The sequence below is a fragment of the Taurulus bubalis genome (assembly GCF_910589615.1).
Source record: "Taurulus bubalis genome assembly, chromosome: 2".
NCBI lineage: Eukaryota > Metazoa > Chordata > Actinopteri > Perciformes > Cottidae > Taurulus > Taurulus bubalis.
In genome coordinates, this window is record NC_136590.1 from 8003366 (window position 1) to 8025723 (window position 22358).

Sequence of the window (22358 nt, forward strand, 5' to 3'; positions counted from 1 at the left end):
ATGTCTTTTCTTTATCCATTGACAGTTTATCGAGGGCGGGGCTCTGCATATTATGAGTAGCCACCTGCAGGGAAAGGCGCTTGGCAGCGACCTCATATGTGACGCACATTTGAGATAAAACATTTAAAATATATATTTTTTTTTTTTCAGTGACACAGTATCACCTCAAACTCCAAGATAAGAGGTGTTCCCTTTGAAAGATTGTCCACTGGGCAAAAAGAAAGAAGCGGTAACACTTTATAATAACTACACGCTATTTAGCATAAGCATGAATAAAGACTTAATTCATCATTTATAAAGCATTGTTCCAAGATGAACACTCATAAGTAGACAATTCAGAAATAGCTATAAATGTTTTATTCATGATTAATAAGCTTGACTATTATGAGTTTCATGATTGGGTTTTCATACTTTGTAAATGATGGATCCCCATTTTTAAATTAAGTAATATATTACAAACCAATTATTAAGAACTTATACATAATGCACTAATGGTTAACATGTGCTTTATAAATGCGTTTTAATACTGCAATTCATGATTAATTCAGGTCATTAGTTAAGTATTTTGTGTGACCCCAACTAGAGTGAGGACTATATGCCTTACAGCGCATGTATAAGCAGTGCCTCAAAGCTAACACAAGTCTGTAATCTTCTCAACAGAAAAGGGGAAGACAGCACAAATTGATAATCAACATTAATATGATGGTGATGGGAGCGATGCCCATCAGTGGCACGAGTGGCGAGTGTTTCATATTTTGTATGTACGCATTATTGATTACGAGTAGTCTGCCAGTATGCTAGTTTGCCAGTATGCTAGCTAGCATACCGGTAGTCACCGTCCTGAGATAGGTACGCGCCACCCCATCACCTCAGTTGTAAGTAGATCAACCCAGGTGATAGTGAGATGCTCATAATCAATTATTTGTACCAGCAAACTGAGAAACATGTCACCACTGGTGCCACTGACGGGCACTTTCTGGCGCGGGCCACGGTGGTGACGTCATCAACGTGAGACACACTGGGTCCCATCGCGTAAACATGTCCCATGCCGGCCAGGTGACGTGAGGCGATGCCCGTCAGTGGCACTAATGGTCATGACTAAAAATATATTTTTTGTCACAGTATATATAGAATGTCATAAAATGTAATATGTCATAGCAAATTTTATTTAAAAGAAAATGAACCGATGTGACACACTGCATGTTTTTCTGAACATTTTTATTGGTTTCCAAAAATGAATAAAATAAAAAAAGTAATTTCCTCCAAAAATAATTTCCATGTCGAGGAACTGGACGATTAAAACTGAGGAAAGTTCTACCACGGGACGGGCCGTCACAGTGACACCTTACCCTCCCTGCTCCCCGTTCTTGGCCAGCGGAGGAGTTGGGGTGAAGCAGCTTTTAATATACGAGCGAAGGGAAAGCAGAAAAAAAAAAAAAACTGGATGAGAATCCTTCGAAAAAAAATTATAATCTTGTTTTGAATCTTTAACCTTGGCAACTTTACTACTACTACTATCCACTGCTCCTGAAGAGTTTGATGACAAACTCAAGATTAATAAAATCTCTATTCTCATTCATTCACATGAAGATAAATCCTTTTCATTAAAGTTAAATGTAATTGGCCATCTCCCTTTTAGAGCAGACCTTTTTCTGAAGTAAGGCATCTGTAGTCAGTCTAACTGAAATAGTCGCAGCAGGAGGGTTGCAGGTGTATTCCGCAATCACAAAATGGCCGTTCTGAACATGGCTGCCATACAACAATATCATTCACGTCTACAAGAGGGCTACAGGAGAGAGAGAGAGGATCTTACTCTCTCGATATAACCTCAGGCAAAACAGGGCAACTATTAAAACAGAAATGCGGATACAGTATGATGGCAGCACAAAGATCACAGGACAAATACCAGGCTAGCCAGTGTGTGTGTGTGTGTGTGTAAGAGCCAAAGGGCAGCGGTAAACAGTGATATGTTCTGAAGGCTGTTTAGAGGGTGGAAGAGGCAGGAGAGGGTGATCAATAGCAGGAGGGTTGGGGGCGGGAGAGGAATCGTGGGTCGTTATTGGCCATTTATGTGAAGGTAAGCCCCGCCTCGTTGTAGACTTTGAAGACCTTCTCAATGGCGTTGACGTAAGCAGCCGTCCGAAGGTCCAAACCCAGGTTATACTTGGTTGCTGTGCGCATGATTTGCTAGAAAGGCAAAAGAAAGAGTGTTATTTAATGTTGGAAAACAGCAATTCTAACAACTCAGATGGTGACCCATTGAAGGATAGAGCGGCACAAGCACAATTTAAAAGCAACACAACTGCAACAGGAGTTGGAATAAGTTGCCTTTGAACATTACAATAAGTAAATATTTCAAAAGGAAGGTCAAAATAATGACCTGAAACTGGGTTTCTGTAGTGTTGACCGAATTAGATTTTTAAAAAAAAGACCCATTTAAAAAATTGGACACAGAACGTATCTAATCCCACCTTTTTAATGGTCATGTCAATACAGTAAGACCTACAATTATTTATTAAGAACATACACTTTTTGATATTTAAAAATCACATTTTATGTCATGCTTTCTGAGGCATAAATAGTCAGAACATACTTAACTAATTCTTAACTAACTACCTGAATTAATCATGAATTGCAGCATTTTTTTATCATTTACTAACACTTTACAAATGGTCTTATTAATCATCTAACATTAATAACTGTTTATTTGCATACGAATGAGTTACTAATGAGTGTTCATGTTGGAATAATGCTTTATAAATGATGAATTCAGTGTTTATTCATGCTTTACTAATGCTAAATAGTGTGTACTTATTATACTACCGCATGATGTGTTGTTGCTGCCTTAACTCTCGTTTCTCAGCTATCTTCACAGAGGCTTGGAAGTCTTGGGCTCACTGTCAGCCAGTAAACCTGGGGTCTTTGAGTCTAAAACCTCTGGCAGTTTGGGAAAAGTTTATCTTGAATCGGTCATTTCTCTCAGTATTGTTAATAGTTGAGTCTTATTGATTTACAGTGAGATGGGGGACATGACATGAAGAAAACTGCGAACCTCTGTGCACCTCGCTAACATTTCCAAATTTCTAAAGTGCAAGGGGTGTGTTTCATCTCAGATAATATTATCACTAAAATAAGTTGGACTGCAGATGTCCTGTACGATTATCTTACCCGGGCAGATCTCTCCATGGTGTAGGCCAATCCAGAGTGAACGATATCCTTCTCAGAGGCACCCTGCAAGGGAAGATTAGTATTAATATATAATAATGACCAGGATTAAGAACAACAAACATTAGCGTAGTTGCTTTTACCACTAAGAATTTGGTGTTTTCATATTAATGTAAATGTATTACTCTGTTTGACACAACTCGGCTCTGGTAACTTGTGATGGGCCTTTGTGATTGTTTTTGACAGTGCATTGGCATCTGGAGAAAGGATCGTTTTTGAAATACGCACAGATCCAGTGTCTGTGCCAGGAGGTTTGATTGTTATATTGTCCCAGTTTACCCAGGCAATGAACCTCTAAATGCATCAAGTATTTCCAGTATGTTGTGTTGCGAACCTTTGACGGGAATAGAATGCTGGGCACACTGACATGGCAAGCAGGTATCCTCATAGTCATTATACTCTCATAATATTAAGCAGTAAGCCACATAAAGCTGATCACATACGAAGTCAAGATTTGTTTTACTTAACCTACTGTGATAATTGTGTTGGTACTGAATGAGTCTGTAACCTGTTTACGGGATGTAATGCATCCATTCATACGGCTGACAGGAGTGTCCGAGAGCTTCTGTCAGTGTACTTGAGCGCAGGCATAGTATCCATCAATCAAGTTTTATTTATACAGCACCTTTCAAACAAATCAAATGCAATCCAAAGTCCTTTACAGATGATTGACAAAACAAAAATGGAGAGAAGATGAAGAGTGCGTAGTGGCTGTACGTACCAGTGCAGACCCGTTACGGGTCGAACTGCCAAAATTGTCAGATGGAAGAATTGTAAATGAGTTTTAGCATATTTGTGTGTCAGCAAGTGTTACTCACAGCAACTCTGGCCTGGAAGTCAGCGGTAGGGACGACAGGTATGGGCCCACCCTGCTTGCCAAACTTCCTCTCTAAACTTTCCTGCACAGACACTAGAAGAAGAAGAAAAAAAAAGAGAAGGCAAAATTAAAGACATTTTGTTTCTACTTATTTATTGCATAGGGACAGAGCATGTAAACAAGATGTAAACATGCCGGTGTTAGCAGGAATGATAATTTAAGTTTATACAGATACAAATACAGGAGTAGAAAAGACAAAATACTTTGTGCTCCATGTAAATGTATTGCATCGATAAGAAATACTAGTGATGACACACCCATCTGGCATTCTTCATTTGTGTGATATGACCATATCACATGTTTCCGTTCAATGATTGGCTGTATGTGATCGAGGCAGAGTGTATAAATAAAAACGGAAAGAAGTTGTGAAAGAGGTCTTTTCTCTTGGACAGAGACTTCACATCAGCTGACACCTGTTTACGCCGAACTTACACAGAACTTCACCGAGAGCCGGAGTCGCCACAGATCCAGTAAGAATACATCCATCTGTCCTTCACATTCTTGTTCTTTTTATTTATTTTTTGTTTTGTTAATTACAAGATACATTTGTATTTAATTTAACATGAACAGTCTTGTCAGCAATGTAAAACTGCCAGCCAGGAAAGGATTGAACAAGAAAAGTTGTCCATGATTGTTTTGTAAAACTTAAATTTGGAAGTCAACAACAATGTTCGTGAAAATACCTATTTCAGTAACCACAGCATGTGCTGCAACAACCTGAAGCTGCAGTAAAAGAAGAGTTAAACTTAAGTGTTCAGCTTGTGCCTTCAGGAAGCTGCTGCAGAGACAGAGTTTCCACCATCCCACTGAGAAATCCAGAGCATCGCAACGCAAAGAGAAATACAAGGAATGACATCACAGCAAGTCTGATGGGTTGAATGTCTCGTGCCATTTATCTGTAGCATGTTCTTTTACCCCAAAAAATATGTTTCTTTTTTGGTCTGATATAGATGGCTGCTCGTGGATTTGACTACCCGGATGAATGTAAAGGTGACCAAAAAAGAAAGGACTTCAAAAAAACAACACTGCATACCAATAAAGACACTCTCTTTTACGATGAACGTGCTGATGGTAGAAGAAACAACCTGGTTTTCTACAGCACAAATGTAAAAGAATGGCTGAAAGAAATGAAGGAAAAGTATCCAAAACTTGAGGAAATTCAAAGCGACGACCTAATCAGACTCAAGTCCAAGGAATGTACCATAATGTTTCGTTCTGAAGTAACAGTTATGGTACAAGGACAACTAATGACAAGGTTTGAGAGAGATTTTCAACAGATGAAAGAAAATGCCCAGCAACACAACTTATCAGCAAACATGGAAGTGTTAAATTTAAACAATGAGGACAGCCGCCTTGACCAGCCAGAGGGCACTCTTCCCACCCCTACCAAGCCCAACTGATGAGATATAGATTTCTGAGGAAAAATATATAAAACGGATGATTCCAAGTAACTGCTTGTTAAAGCTTTAATTTTTAAGATTTAATTGCATGGGTAGGTAACTGGGTTGTAAAATCAACTACATATTTTTCTCTGATTGGTTATTCAGTTTGTCATTTACCGTACATCTGTACAACTTCTCTTTCTGGTGTTTATAGATTGGTTTAAAATTGTGTCCCACGAGTTAAGAATGTAATGACTACGTATCTTCTGATTGCGCCTCATGACCCGAGCACACTTTAGTGTGTCTGAATGTTATCAGGGAAGTAGAGAGTACTTGTACTCACTGAGCAGGTGGTAGTTTGAGTCTCTCTCATATTTGAAGGTCAGTCTTCCATAGCTGACGTGGTTGAGATTCTTCAGCCACTCGAAATATGACACCGTCACACCGCCAGCATTCAGGTACATGTCCTGCAGGATGAAACATCACACACACACTCAACCGTTTGATCTTCGCTCCGTGTGTTGACATATTGTGATGACGTTTCTCCTGAATTGTTTGTTTTAAGATTTCATTTGGGAAGAAAATTATTTCTCTGTCATATAAAAAGACAATTAAATGCTTTTGTGAAAACGTGTAAAATCAAGCAAAAGATAAGTATAACGCATAATGAACATTATATCTGTTGCTTACACAATAAAAGTTGGATTCTAGTCGACAACTCTCGCTTCCTGTTTTCAGAATTATTTACTTGTTACTCGTTTGGGTTTCGCCTTAGTGTCTTAGACTTATATTTACAAAGTGTGTATAATATTGTGTCTTTTTTGCTGCAACATTAAATATTCATGATCAAATAAGTAACAATTACATTCTAAAGTGAATCTGCTCCATAAGGACTGGGTTAGACTAGATTGACATTACTGGAAACAAAAGCAAACGGCTCCACAAACTGTCATCAGATTTTAAATTACGCAAAATCCTGATTGGTGCCAAGAAGTTTGTGACATCAATTTTCTGCCCACTACAAAATTAGTGAGACGAGTTCAGACAAAAAGATGAGAAATCTTTGATGGGAAATAACCAACACTTAAATGTTTAAGTTAATGTAGGGACCCATCACTCAGAAGTTGATGAAGTCTTAATTAAATTAAATGTGCTGCCTCATTGCAGTTTTGTAAAAAAGATTTAGTCGCACCAAACCTCTGGTTCGTTTTGACATTTCAGAAACTAGTTAAATAAGCAGAGCTGAAGGAAACATGAGTAAAAAAGCTTCATATCTGAATGTTGAGAGTGTTTCCAATGTTGCAGTTTGCATTTCTGTGCTCACAGGAATAACCATGACGTTGTTCTCCAGGAAGATCTTGTCGGCATCTGGAGTGGTGGGTCCATTGGCACCTTCCGCAATGATCTGAAAGAGACAAACACACACACTTCACATGACTGCAAACAAGTTGCAACTCATGTGGAGTAAACTAACAAATTTAAGCACGGCATCTCAGATCAATCAAAGTGAGCGTCTACCTTGGCCTTGATCCTGGGGGCGTTGACACGCGTGAGCTGCTTTTCTCCGGCAGCAGGGATCAGGATGTGGCAATCTGCTTCCAGAATGCTCCCTTCGTACGCTTTGGCGCCTGGGAAGCCCACAATGGTGCCGTTTAGCTACAGAAAGAGCAGAAACACATACGTTGCATACAAAATGTTAATGTTTCAGTAGACTTTCCAGAGAAAACTATTTGGGGGTAAGGCAAAAGAACAAATAAAAGAAAAAAGAAAGGAGACAGAAGTTGTGCTGGTACCAGTTTGTAGTCCTCCAGCTCTTTGGGGTCGATGCCGTCGGGGTTGTAGATGGATCCATCAATCTCACCGATGCCCACACACTTTGCCCCAAACCTGTGCAGGTACCTCATGGAGTGGAGACCCACATTACCAAAGCCCTGTGAAAGGTTACATTAAGTTAATAATCAGCACAGTTTAACATAACTATGACATGCACTTTTTAAATAATTGATTAGATATGTAGTACAAACATTTTAAACTATGATTCAGCTCCATGCAACTCTGTACTCTAGTGCCACCATGTGGCCGGTTTAAGTGTTCACACCATCATGACATCATCCATGACCTGAAACGAGATCTCTGAGGTGCCATATGGCTGATTACAAGTATTTTGAGTAAACATGGTGAGAAATGGAATAATAAACAAAAAAAATAGGCCCAGATGGACAGAAGGGATGCCGTCTAGTAGTCATTCTGTTGCCTGGTTACAATCTATAACGTATGTATTCATGAAAGAATAAATGTAGCAATATTGCCATAAAGCAGAACAATTACTGATTTACAACCGAAGCCACAATGATCTGAAAAGGCATACTAACTGTATACTACACACTGTACTGCAGACTGCCTGGTAAGTGAACAGCTGACTGTTCACACTGAAGTAGACTCAAGCAAGACATCTTCTCTGCATCGATCATGAGGTTTTAACGGTCCGAGGTGAATGAAAACCGTTTATAAATAAATCAACAGGTCCCGGGACAGTGATGTTATGTGTACAGATTGTAAAGCCCTCCGAGGCAAATTTGTATTTGTGATGTTGGGCTATATAAAATAAACTGAACATTGCCTCCGTCTCCAAATGTAATACTTCTCAGTATAATTTGAAGGCAAACTAATATTGTTGAATATTTTTGTGTCATGTTTTATGTACAGTGAGCTCCTGTGATTTTCCTCTTAACTTTTCCTTAAATTTTTCCTTTTGAATACCATGTGCTTTCAAACAGGTTGCCATCATATAATCTCTGGTAGATGGACATTACGTTTAAATGAAAAAAATTGGAAAACCTCTAACGGGTAACATTTTTACAGCTGAAGCATCCGGTCTCATCTCACAGTATATTTAGTGTCGCGTGCAACACATTCCTAGTTCAGACGTAACAGAACTGCAGGATAACAGGATACGAAGAGACTCACAACTGATGTATTTTAAATTAAGTGTAATGGAATAAAAACATGACCCTGTCTTGATACCACACTAGATATCGGTCTCTCCTCCGTCACTAATAAATCTCTAAGAAAATCTAATCTCAGCACAACATAATCCTCAAACACACACACACACACACACACACAAGCTTTTTGAACATCCACATCATGGTTCAGCTGCTGTGAACAATTCTTCTCCCTCGCACAAATACACCTTCCACAAACATCATCCCTCTTCAACATTGCTAATAGTTATATTTATTGTTTCTGGGGGAAAGAAACGTCCTCTTTGCAAATCTCTATAAAAAGCAAGGAATGGATATTTAAATGTGTGCTTTGAAGCACACCCTCTTGTATGTGTCTGAGTGTTACACATGCAGGGTTGTTCACAGGGCAACACAACGAACACATTTTATTGAGATCGCAATAAGTCCGAGAGACATTTTCAAATCGCAGGCTAAACATGTGTTAAAGGCGTAATATTGTCCTGGCCTAGACATTTTTTTTGTACAGCTACAACAACAAAATTCACACCATAATCATTGTAATATGTTATTCAATGAAAAAGAGAATGTCTACCGTAAATTATTATTCCCTCTAATATCTAAATCGAAATGTGATTAAATATTTTCTTTGTTCACCTTGAATACCTGATCACATTGTTGTCATGAAAGAAAAGGTCATTATAGAACGATTTCTAGGAAAGCAGAGGCCGGTGCCTGGGGGCTCAATGCCCGTGTTAGCGTGTGTGTGCGTGTGCATGTTTAGCAATGATACGTGAAGATCATTAGCAATGATCTTCTTTCAGATGTAAAGTTTAATTTAAAATGGTAACCTTATTGAAATGAAAATGTTTCCCACCTCTGTACTTTTTGCGCCATGTCTATTACCTCTTTGTTTGAGACTTATGCAAGGTTACTTGTCATCATATCTTTCAAATAAGGTATACCATTGATTACATTTAATCATTGACGATACAAAAAAAAAAAAAAAAAAAGCAGTGAACCTCCTTCGGTTCGCTGCCGTCTGCTCGGTATGAGCAGATCAGGGCTAAAGCAGATGGCGTGGCCCTGATTGAAGCTCTAAAACCCTTCATCATGATTTCAAATGAAACCTTAAATCCTTTGAGTATCCGTGTGCAAATATCTGCAGCACATATAGGGTCTCATCTATCCCGTTTCCATCTAAAAATGTTTCTTCTTTGATCATCAAACCTAGATGTGTGCACGCGTGTGTGTGTGTGTGTGTGTGTGTGTGTACCTGGATGATGAAAGTCTTGTCCTGGAAGCCGGGTGTCAGGCCCACCATGCTCATATAGGACGCCTCGTTGATGAAGTTTTCGATGCCGTGGAAAACTCCACGACCGGTGGCTGAGATACGTCCGTGGATTCCTCCCTGGCTGATGGGCTTTCCTGTCACACACGCGTGGGCGTTGATGTCCTGCAAACGCATACAGAGAAGCTCAAACCACATGCAGTAGGATTATGTACACAGCCTTGTTGACGATGCTCACAGGAGATTTTACTTCTCCAGCGAACCACTGAGACAAGCAACAACTACCATGGCTGAGCGTGATCGGCCTCGCCATTCTGAATGTACTGTATGTCGCGACACAGAATGGGAAGAGTTTGGAGTTGTTGTTGTCGGTAATGTGAGAGAAAAGCAGAAAGGGAAAATTACTACGAGACACAAAACGCAGGTTAAATTTCTAGCCGAAAACGTAGGTTCATCCACCAGAATGGATTCCAATGTTTGCAGAAATTAACATTGTATTGTAGGCGGTATACAGCGCGCTTAGCGAGTTGATTCTACAATAAAAAAGGGTCAGTCTCCTCTATGTGATTGAGAATCAGGAGATTTGAAGACCTCACCGTGGGCTCTGGGAAGTTACGACTTCTACATGTAACAATCATTTTCATAATTAATTAATCTATTGATATTTTTTTTACAATTAATCCTTTAGTCTTAAGATGCTTACTTTGTTTTTGTGCGACCAGTCTCAAAGATTTTCAGTTTATGAAGAGCAAAATCCTCACAATGGTGGAGCTGGAACTTTAGAATAGTTTTGCTGGATAACGAATTATAACAAAAAAAATAAATAAAAAATACTGCTAATAATCACTTAACTCTATTCTAAACAATGTCGCTGCCTTTTCCCACCTATTTCTGAAGTCAATTACACTTTTTCTGGACTTCAAGACAGTTAAAATCAAGGTTAAGTAAAAGTATCTGAGTATTATAATTTAATAATAATAATTAAAAAACAGCTGTGATATACAGATTAACATGTGCTTAAACACGCGTGGGTAAATATAATCCATCTTTCGTCAAATAAGTCTTGTTTGACAGGTTTGATAAGAGAACTATTAAATGATAACAAACACACAGGCCTCATTTTGTAAAGCTGCATTTCAAAGAGGAGGAATGTCTCAGTGGTCGGCTGGGAAGGGAGAGGCAGGAAACCACCGCTCGTGCTTTCCATGTGACTCACTCCTTCCTTCCTTTCAATTTGGCCTATTTTAAAATTTGTACAAAATAAAAAAAAATAAAAACAGGGCAAGTCACATAGATTGGTTGTGTATGCCCGAGAACTCACAGTGTGTGCGATGGTGTTGGCGTACGTGTCGGCGATCCAGGACATTTCCCTCTCTCCTGTGCTCATGTCTGGGGCCGGGACGTCGATGCCAGGTCCTGGTGTCGGCAGACGGGTAAGAAAGCAAGAGTTAACCAAGCACTCCGGTCACAGTGCAGGAATTAAACAACAACACACACTGGGCGGTTAACATATTGAGTTTTTGTATAAAACCAAGTTCCCAGTCTTGATAACCAATTACCTTGGCTTAAATAATTAGAATTCGGATGATAGCATGCATGTACACATACAAACCACCTTAATATAATGTATACAAAATCAGAAGCATGCATGCAGAGAGATGGGGGATGGGACTACCGAGAGAGAGAGAGAGAGAGAGAGAGAGCTTTCTCAATAGTGGCATTAGTGATGTGTGCAAAGGGTGCTGCTTTGCCTCCTGGGTGTATAACAATTCAGTGGTGAAGGCGCTTGTATCAAATCTCACTTAATGGCACAACTATTGCTGCATACAAGCATATAGTGTCATATCTCTCATTTCTGTGTGTTTGAACTGAACACACCATAAACACTAACATGCATTTGTGTAGGGGCCGTTAGACATGTACCGGTTAAGCAGCTTATGTGTGGCCTTGCTTAACAGGTAAATACTACAACTTTATTCAGAAACTTATATCCGATTTCTGTAATATTATTATGTTCACAAATCATTGGTCAAGGCAAGACAAAAATGTCTTCCGAAGGGTATGCAAGTTGCCTTGATTTGACAGTTCACGTTCATCAGTTATGGCTGAAAGACTTATGACCAGTGGCGGCTTGTGGCTTTATTTTGGTAAGGCCATCTAAACAATTTCCATACCTGCAAACTCATTCATAAGGAGGGAAAAGGTGACAGCCACACCCACACAGAATTAAGAGATTGGTTATTAATTCAGTTTTCTCCACCTGTAAATATCAGGTTTAAGTTGAACTATCATTTTAAGCCCTGTGCTTCTTTTTTACCATTATTAATTGTCTCCCTTTCCAGTTTACACAGGCACACCCTGAGCTACCCCAACCTGAATAAACAGCGCTCGATGACAGGAAATGTTTACTTCTCTGGGTGGAAACATTCACCTCTCACCACCACAGAAATGTCCAACACAGTCAAAGAACAACAAGAACACTGTCACGAACCAACCGTCAAGCGCAATAAATTAACACTCACAGTACTACTAAGAGTTATGAAATTACATTTGTTTGCAATAACTTAACAGTTATCGATTTAAACGATTGTTGAAATTCACACACAGAAACATACCAATAAAACCCTTCTTGGCCAGCTCAATAGTGAATCTCCTGGTAATCTTCTCCAGCTCATTATCCTGCAACAGACATACACAGTATAGTTTCAGAAAAACATGTTGGTTACAGTTTAAGACATTCGAGGAAGGGAAGTAAGCCAGGAAGAAAAAGTCAGTACATTACTAACAGCAATCCAAACAAGGTGTCGTCCATATAAAGCAACAGTTTCCATTTGATATAAAGAAACATGCTGCAGTCATTTTGACAAAACTGAGGTTTTTGTTTGGGAGCTTCCTTCCAGTTACCTCTTAGGCAACAGCCAATCAATAACCTTTCTAATAATAAGTCTGTTTATTTCCCCGTGTGTATCAATGATTGCATTAAAATCCCTCCCCATAATCAAATAAAAGGCATAACTTAAAACAGTAAAAATACTCGTAGACATCCAAGTATCAACTGGCAACACAGTTCCTACAGCCTTTAACCTCTTACCCAAATTCACTCTAAAGAAAGGCAAAAAGACACATTTGATATCCTGTTCTCCCTCTTTTTCCATCTCAAGCACTCTTCCCCAAAATGAAAGGACGAGATCCAGCAGCACTGCCTTTTGCATTCCAGTGTGATTGAGTCATCATCCATGTTTGTTTGGATGTGAGAACAGAAGAGACAGAAACACAGAAAAACTGATATCCGTGCAATGACTGCCAGCTTGTCAGAGGCTTTGTTGCTTTCAGTAAAACATGTCTGTGTGTTTCTACATGTGCATGCGAGTGTGGGGGAGGATTGACATTAGAAGGCTTACAGAGTAATTCTTGGGGTTGATCTTGACTCCGGCTTTGGCTCCCCCAAATGGCACATCTGGAGGATAATAAGAGCTTTAAAAGAGAGAACATTCAAACGCTTCTGCCAAACACGCATGACAAGATCTTTCCATAAACAACTTTATTTTATAAAATGTTTCATTCCAATACAATAGTTTTGATTTACAAGTTGCGATTCACTATTTGAGTACATTTTAAAACCATTAGCCTCAGCGTCAAAACAATGTGAGCATGATGATAGACAAACGTGTTCATCGGCTACTTGACGATTGAAAAAAATACCTTAAATTAATCTTTGTCATTTACATCATTGTAGTATGTATTGATAAATATAATATTGAAGTTGTCCATAAATTAATAAATAGATCATAAAAAAAGTCTAATGTTTCTTCTGAGTTCTGATCAGAGTTCTGATCAGTCAGGAATAGGCGTGGTTTTAAATATGAATAGTTATTACAGACTGTGTTGGCTGCTACAACACACTAAAAGCTTAATTCTCCATTCCAATAATTCACTACAGGTTCACAATCTGGTAGGCGAACTCATTAAAATATGCGATACCTAAGATCAGTGTATTTGTTGGGATGCTGGTATAAGAATGTGCAATGGCCACCCAGTTTGGGCTTTTCATGTTACTGAAGATTAAATATAAAAAGGTGGATAAATAATGAGAACTTGAGAAGACAAAAAGTATGAATATGTAAATGTGATGAGGGGATAACCAGCAGGAGTCTTTGTGGAAGACTAATACTTACCGACAACAGCACACTTGTAGGTCATCAGAGAGGCCAGGGCTTTGACCTCGTCCACAGACACCTCATCACTGTAACGGATACCTAAAAGGACACGCACACAGGGAAGTTTACAACACTGCCAATGTATAATATACTGTATTTTAAAGTACTTGTAAACAGATTAAGAGTTTAGACTGCAACATGGGGACATCATTAGCCTACACTGACACTGCCTCCACTACATGTGCAGCTCAACAACAGAAAGGGGAAATGAAGAGAAGAGATAGATCACCGTCAAAGACAGGACTGCACCAGTAGTCATAGTGTGTTTTCCACAACCACACAAGACCACACAAACAGGTCAGAGATCACAGACTGTGCCTGGCAGTCACGGTAGCGGGCGGTGGGCGTGTGGAGAACCTCAAGAACCAATCCCAGCTTCCCTTTCTGACTACCACCCTTGAGGTACAGTCATACCCGCCTGTTGTCTGGGGTTTACTACCGTAGCCATGGTGACATGTGTGGGCCAGCCTGTGTGGGGCGTTACATGAGACCATACAGCCAGCCCGCCCAAGAACCACTACTTCATCTTACTGGTATAGCGTGTGTGTGTGTGTGTGTGAGAGATTGTCTGGCATTCCCAAATATAGCTCGTCCAGGTTTAGCTTCCAAAGAGAAACCCAAGGGCAAACGGCACAAAGCGGAGGAAACACTTCTTTGAGGGGACAAAAGAACTGTGTGTCATTTGTAATGTGTTCGACTGGAAGCAGAAACACAAGTAAAAGGCCAACCACAATGACGTCATCTTCAAATGCCACTTCTGTGCCCACCTACTTCCCTTTCACATTACTGCAGTCAGAAGGAAAGATCAAACCACCCAAAACAAAGCTCTATCTTTAAGAGTGCTGCTGTGGTTCTCCCCTTCTATATTTATTTCCATTCATCCAAAGATCAGCTGAGTTACCTCGAGCCCAACACAAGACAATCTGGAGCTCGCTGATCAAATTAAAAGGAAATAAAGAAAAAAGCCTGGCTGCCTATACACCCATCCCCCATCCAGCCACTCATGTATCCGCCCAGCCAACAGCTCACCACAGCAACCGGCTCCAAAACATATTCTGTAAACACATTCCTCTGAAATGGAGGACAGATTTTTTGGAAATATACAGAGCTTGCACTGAAATCTAAAGTTCCTGCAGTGGTCGGGGCCGTTAAATTTCCACAGCCAGGCATGAAGGCCCGACAGAGCCTCTCCAGCCTAAAATACCCTGCCACATATCTATATGAAGTTATAAGAAAGATACTACTGTCTTTAACTTTCATACAGTATGGGACATGCAACTTTGACATACTGCTGCACTTGTGTTTTCAATGTGACATGAACTTCTGCACAGAAAGGATAAAGATCTTGACAATTTAGCCGAATAAACAAAACTAGATCAAATAAGACCATCTTCCACTAACTATCTTCCATGGTTGTTCAAATAACTTTGCACACACAGAAATGGCACATGATATTCCCGAGTTAGGACGCTCATTCAGGAGACAGCAGCTGCCGCTCTGTGTCGCTCTGAAAGGGGGGCTATGAGCAACACATGCGCATAACAACAAAAAAAAACAGCCTTTGCACTTTGCAGTTTGATCTGAATACAGCAATAATGGGTCTATGCACCACATCAATGATTAAACCCACTGGAAACAATAACTGCTCTTACTCCTATCACACCCCTATAATTCAGAAGGCTCGCACCAAGTCCAAACAGACTTGTTTGACAGGCCACTGCTGTGATTTGTGACCATTGGTTAACGGTGCCTTGGATCTGGATTAGGCAACATGAGAACGAGGAAGATACTTAGTAATACTACCACTGTAGGACCTTTAACACCAAGCTGGGTTTTGATTTAGCGTCGGCTCGAGGAGATGCTCTGCTCTCCTCAAGCTTTTATGAGATGAATAGAAGCCATGACGCTCTTTTAATGTTATTGATTTTAATAAATGTCTTCCGAGTGATCTCTCTCTCTGATGGCTGGCTGTACAGACTGGAGATTATTTAAACCGTTAAGTGGTTTGAGGAAAAATCTGTAGTAGATCATGCATCTTGTTCCATAAATGAGTCACTCTCAACTTGTCTGTTTTCTAATCCATCTTTGAAAAGTGAATTCAGGCATGTTCAGCACAGCGCCCACGCTAATGTGCTAGTGCATGTCTTCAGCAGACATATGCCTATATGTACTACTTCCAGCAGGTACAATGGAAGGGCGTTATATGCGGGTAGTACCAAGCAAATAGTCACACCACACCGTTCAAACATGCCATGTCTCTTTCTGCTGGGAAAGCCTCCTCGCCCACCCTCCCCCAGCTGTCACACCACTGACAAATAGGAGTGCCTGGAAACAAAACCACCCCCTCCCCAGCTTTCACACTCCTTCCGACCTCATATACATCATATCCCTCCAATCACAAATTACCCAGAGTGCACTGCAGCAGAAGCCCATAATGCCTCTGCTTTGAACTTTGAACCAAAGTATGTGACAGTGTCATACAATGTACACCATACTCGGCCCAAGGTTGACACATTGCACATGAAGCTTGTTTAAACAGTGCATTTTAGTAGTTGTCTGAACAATGAATGAGTAACACATTGTGTGTATTTGGCCCGACTTATATAATGTGTATACATCATAGGACAGAAAAGTGCATAAGCAATAGGCCTTCAATGGTCGACCATGTGTTTTGTGATAGCCAAGGCCTGACATGCTCAAAGACATAACACCTGGTGCCCTTTTCATCTGACACACACATAAGAATAATATGAATAAGAGTAGATCAGAGGAAACCCCAACCACATGATCGGTATTGAACCAGATCAAACAACTGGATCGCAAGATGGCAAAACTGTCGTGCAAGAAAAACAAGATTACAGCTCAAAACTGCACAAAGAATTGGGGGAGGGGGTGCTGCAGTTTGACTGCAAGCCCACATAACATGGTAACATTATATCTTCAGGTGAGCAGGAAGGTCAACATAAACTGCACAGAAAGTCTCACGAGCGCAGTGCGCAGTAGTGAAATACAGGAAACACATCAAGCCGTTATAATTATTATTGTGGAAACAAGGTGTGGTTGAAGTGTATGTTTCGCTGCGGATTAAACAGTGGAGCGGTGTGTAACGGGATACACTAAAATTAGCAGCAGTTGACAGCAGCTGGAGTTCATGCTAGTGGAGCTGCTAACTAAAGCTAAGTAGCTGGCTACAAGCTAGCCGACATGGGGGTGCCAGCCGCGGCGGTCCGGCCGGTTCTTACCCCCTTTGCAGGGTGTCCTGTGCTGGCTGTGCTGGGCGCGGTACGCCTCCACCACCTCCCACTCTCCGTTGTCCCTCTTGATGGGGAAAGACACGCTCAGGACGTGGTTGCAGGGCTTGATGATGCGCAGGATGCCACGCACACGCTTCTTCTTCTGCTCGGGGGTCTCCTTGGTCCTCAGGTCCGCCACCAGCTGGTCCTCCACGATGCTGGCGCCGCGGTCGAAGAAGCCCTCGACCATCCGGAAGAAGTTGGGGTCGTCGGGCTTGTCCGCCGCGTCCGCATAGCGGCGGACCCGCATCAGGGACGAGGACGCCGGGAGGGCGGACTCGACGTACCCCGAGGCCAGAGCGCTACCCGCAGAGCGGCTCAGCAGCTCCCCGAAGTACCGATACATGACTGAAACTAGCGAACCGGGTGAAGGAAGTAATGAAGAGGCAACTAAACGACAAGGACAATGGGGGCGACGACAGGAGAGGGGGATAAAATGAGCAACACAGCAACTCCTCACCGCGTCCCGTCCTCTGGCCGAGTGGGGAATGGCATACTGTGTCCGTTTATTTTAAAAGGCAGCAGGAGCCAAGGAAGGCAGTAAGAGGGGGCTCCTTGGTGCGCACGCGGAAGAGGAGGACCAACGGGAGCGCGCGCGACGGTGCAAGGAAACTGACAGCGCGCGTTCCCGAGTTTGCGCCATTGAATTACTAGTCTATTATTTTAATTAAATGAAAAGACCATAAAAGAAAGTCAAATTATATATATTAATTTATTTCCATGCAGGAACCAATCTTAGGGTTGTGATAGTGTATTAAAGGATAATTGTGGATAGCTTCATGTGATCACAGTTGGTCACAGTTAATTTCAAATGGTTGAAACTGGTTAGTATTTTGTTAATTGGCAATGTTCAAAACATAAATGGTGATGTGTGTGGTAAGGAAAACATCATATAAGCAAATGATGAAATATGATTTTATCTTGTTAAGATGTGTTGTATTGTTAGATGCTCAAATTACGGTGCAATTAATAGTCCATATAAACATTTCCATTCCTGTATAAGAAACTAGATTGAAAATTAAATAAAAATAGACATGGCTATGGATACAGATACACATGCAAATGTAGGCAAGTATCAAATCTAGATGCCCTCGATTAATTTTGGACATCTGGTTTACAAGACAAGCACACTGAAATTACATTTTGGAGAAAACAATTATTAAATAAAAAATAGTGTGGGTGTAAAACGTGGTAATAAGTGAATTAAAAAAATATTAAAAAGTATATATATTACCAAAAGGAAAATAAGCCTGTTAAAGAAATATTTCACACAACCATGGCATATATACCTGCCTGATTCTTTAATTTAGTTCTGATAAAACATTAAAACTAAAATTCAAAAGAGTATCATTAATTCCCAGTATTGATTTTCTTTCTGACCAATGCCCTTTGAATAAACAATACATTTGAGTTATAATAGGAATGTCCCAGGAGACATGACGGTTGCATTAATTTCAGGCCAAATATCCACCTGGAGGCCACATGATATTGATCATATTTAAACTGACTGCATTCAAAAATAATTGAGATGAATCACTTAAAATGAATGTAAATATGTCAATAGTGCATTAAGTTTGTAGGGTGAGCGTTTGTAGTGCATGAGCTTAGACATTCATTAGCTGTTGTACAGCGACTACTACTGTTCTGTACTCTGTGGTTTGTCCAGAGGATCTCTGTGAGGCCTGCTGTCATCAGCAGTTCTCAGATCTGTGGAGTGAGTGAGAAAGGCCCATTGTGTTTGCATCAGTCATTAACCTCCCTCATGGGCAGCAACACTTAATGAGGGGGTTGATATACAGTTTGTGACTCTCAGCACAAATAATTGACTGTTGCCATTGAAGAATATGCATATTCTGAATGCTCGGTTTATTATATTCTCCACGCTGAGAATGCAAAGTACCGCTAAGGTTGATGGGATTAGTTTAGAAGGTTTGGTGAAAATCCAAAGTATTGAACACATTAAAACTTTTACTTGATGGTGGCCCTCAATGAAAAGGGGTCATCAAAGTTATGATAATTCATCCTGAGGAGGACATGAATGTACAAAGTGTCATAGCAATCCATCCACATGTCACTTAAAACCACAAATGTAAAAGAAAAAGGAAGGAGATGTCAGGGGAGCAGGAACCACACATGTCAACAAACGTGTCAATCAATCTAGATGTTGGAGTATTTGAAGTAGAGCTTATGATCTTCTCGTTGAGCTCAATCATAACACTAACAAAGGCCTTGTCGTGTATGTCAGGTTTTCTTAAAACAGCATTTAATACAAATTTAACAAATATCCAAGTATGCGTACAGATGTGTGTGTATATGGTGCATTATATACCCGTATACAAGCATTTAAGATGGATTCAATTATAAGTGTCCAAGTGAGAAGGTGTATTTCAGAGCAGCAGGTCACTCAACACCAATTTAGTCCAAATCTCAACTACTATTGGAGGAATTGGGATTCGTGGTCCCCCAGACGATGTATCCCAATAACTTTCCCATCAACCTCAGCTGTACTTTGTGGTTCGTGCTATTTAGCAAATGTTGACAATCGAACACTCAGAATTAAGATGCTGAACATTTTAGACATAATACAAGCTGCACATCAGCATAGTCATTGTGGGCATGTTGGCATGATCGTAGCTTTTGGCTTAGTGGAAGTTCAGCCTCATAGAGTTGCTGCAATGTGCTGTAATGATCTGCCTCTCTGTCAGTAGCTGAGAATGCAGGGTGAGAATAAATATTTCTCTTTGATACATTCTTCTGTCCTCTTTTAAACAAGGGCCTTTGCAATTAGGTCACATGGGTCACATGGAGGACTGACTTCCTGTCTGTGTTTTGTGCCTGAGTGCGCTGCTTTGAAACGTAATGACAGTAAACCCTCGCACCACCTCTTATCTTCGCCCTCTTGTGCTTCAAACTCAGTTATACTGGAGTAATCCGGCTTCGGAAACAACATGCAGAGACACACATTTCATCAACAACTGCCAAGGTCACCTTGAAGCCGGCATGGTAGCAACATTTACCTCTTGAACTCTTGTGAAACGGTGACCAACTGTGTGCTTAAAAGTGTACGCATATATGCTCCCATTGCCTGGGAACAGATAAGATCTCCTGGGACACTGCATTCCTTGCATGTTCCTATTATTTCACACATACACAACATGTATAGAGAGTAGAATCTTAGTGCTGAGCTCGTCTGAATGAAGGCCCTGACCTGGGCTTACACTTGTGGACTCTGTACAGGAGATAAGATTAGATCGTGCCCCCAGGTGCAGCTACAATATGCTTTAAACAGTAATACAAACACATGATTACACAACATGAAAAGAAAATGTAATTTTGATTTAATTGGGTGTGTTTTTACACATATGTTAAATCTGTAAATACACAGATTTGGTGCAGTCAGGCTGTAAATCAAACATCTGAACATCCAGTGTAATCACTCTGATGTCAGTTGCACAAAGTAATCAATAGTAACCATTGTAACCGTTGTCCATTGCAAGGTTTCACTATTACTAATGCAATGATGATAGTGCTTATTTCCTCATTGTGTTCACTGAAGAGACATGCAGCGTGATTGTGTTTTAACGGTTGTAAACCAGACACAAAGAGAGACGATGTGCTATCTGAATATTCATATGCCTGTGTGTTCATTTGCCACAGAGATCCTGTATGAGGTAGTTGAACTGGATCTCAAGCAGACACACACACACACACACACACACACACACACACACACACACACACACACACACACATGAGATCCAGTTGAAGAACTTTGAACTCTGCACCAGAGGACACTTCCATTTAAGTGTCTGCCAACTTTTTTTTATCTAGATATACCCTTATATCTTACACAATTCGAACAATGACCAATAAATTACATTTGATAATCAAATAAATGTGATACACAATCACTCCTTCATCGCCCAGTAGTTTCCTGCTTGTATGCCTCCTGTTAATCGTTATTCACATACTTTGCCCTATCTCAACCTGTATCTGTACTCTCCTCTCTGCACTGACACTGATTTTGAGGGTTGCGTTTCAACGGGTGAGCACTGTCGTGTCATTGGCTGACAGCCTGACAACACCCACCCAACCATGGGGGTGTGACTGGGGGAGGAGGGGAGGGTAGAAGGAGAGCTAATGGGGGTTAAACAAGAGCCTTTTCAGTTGGGTCACATGGGAGTTTAGAGGAACAAGGACTGACTTCCTATCTTTGGTTTTTGTCTCTGAGTGAGCTTCTTTGAAATGTCAGCTCATACTAGTACTACATTTAACCCTCACACCACCAGCATGACCTCTTCCACCTCGAATGTCTGCCCTCTCGTGCCTCAGACTCGGTCTTACTGGAGTAATCGGGCCTCTGAAATAACGTGCAGGCACACGAATTGCAAGGTCACCTTGAAAATCAGCACGTTAGCAACCAAGCAAAACTAATCCAACATAAAAGACTTCCGATTGAGACGAGTTAATGAAGAAACATCTTTTCTTTCATTTTCTTTTAAAGGCTCAAAATCTGCTGTGACTTCATGAATGAGAATTGAAATGGTCACATGGTTGGATGAAAGGATTATTGATAACAAACTTTAAGCAAAGACTGCTTCTATTGTAAAGGATTAGCTGAAACTGAGGATCAAAGAATGTTCTCAGAGTTATTCAAGGGCAAATAACACGAATGTAAAAAACAAATGATCATCTGTGTGATTAATATCATCTAGTACGATACACATTGAGTATTCCACCTTTTATTTTCCAACCTGAATCATTATAGTTGTGATATCATCTCAAATTCGGTCGTTAATGGAAAAATAACTCAAATAAGCACAAAAAAACATCTAAAAAAACGTCTTTTTTCTGCAAAGTTGCTGTTGGGTCTCACTGGGAGTTTTGCTGAATTGACAGTAGTCGCCCATCAGCAGGATGTAAAAAAAGCTGACGACTAGCTATTTTTGGTGACAGTTCTGCCAAATTCCTATTTCAAACAGCTGGTGGAGGAATTGTTCGATCTTGCAAAGGTTTCATTTCAGCTTCTTTAGTTTTTAAGTGAGTTCTTGATTCTTTTATAAATAATTATTTATTTTATTCACCTGTTTCTTCAGTACATGACATTTGT

General features: G+C 40.4%; 1 protein-coding gene across 1 annotated transcript; it reads right to left on the bottom strand.

The window, feature by feature from the left end:
* Positions 1-1201: 1201 nt before the first annotated feature.
* On the bottom strand, positions 1202-17714 carry glud1b (glutamate dehydrogenase 1b). The gene is made up of 13 exons (XM_079237134.1): positions 17198-17714; positions 13914-13994; positions 13140-13195; positions 12354-12417; positions 11060-11154; positions 9724-9903; positions 7278-7415; positions 7003-7140; positions 6809-6889; positions 5828-5951; positions 4044-4135; positions 3169-3231; positions 1202-2187 (listed from the first exon to the last, which is right to left on the bottom strand). Exons 1-13 carry the CDS (start codon positions 17592-17594, stop codon positions 2068-2070), a joined length of 1629 nt encoding a protein of 542 aa, XP_079093260.1. The 5' UTR covers positions 17595-17714; the 3' UTR covers positions 1202-2067.
* Between the last annotated feature and the right edge of the window lie 4644 nt (positions 17715-22358).

Coding starts and splice junctions, on each gene's coding strand:
- glud1b (XM_079237134.1), bottom strand. CDS start 17,594: ATGTATCGGTACTTCGGGGAGCTGCTGAGCCGCTCTGCGGGTAGCGCT. Junction 13,196..13,913: donor CTACAAGTGTGCTGTTGTCG/GTAAGTATTAGT, acceptor ATTATCCTCCAG/ATGTGCCATTTGGGGGAGCC. Junction 2,188..3,168: donor CCATGGAGAGATCTGCCCGG/GTAAGATAATCG, acceptor TTGCCTTTCTAG/CAAATCATGCGCACAGCAAC.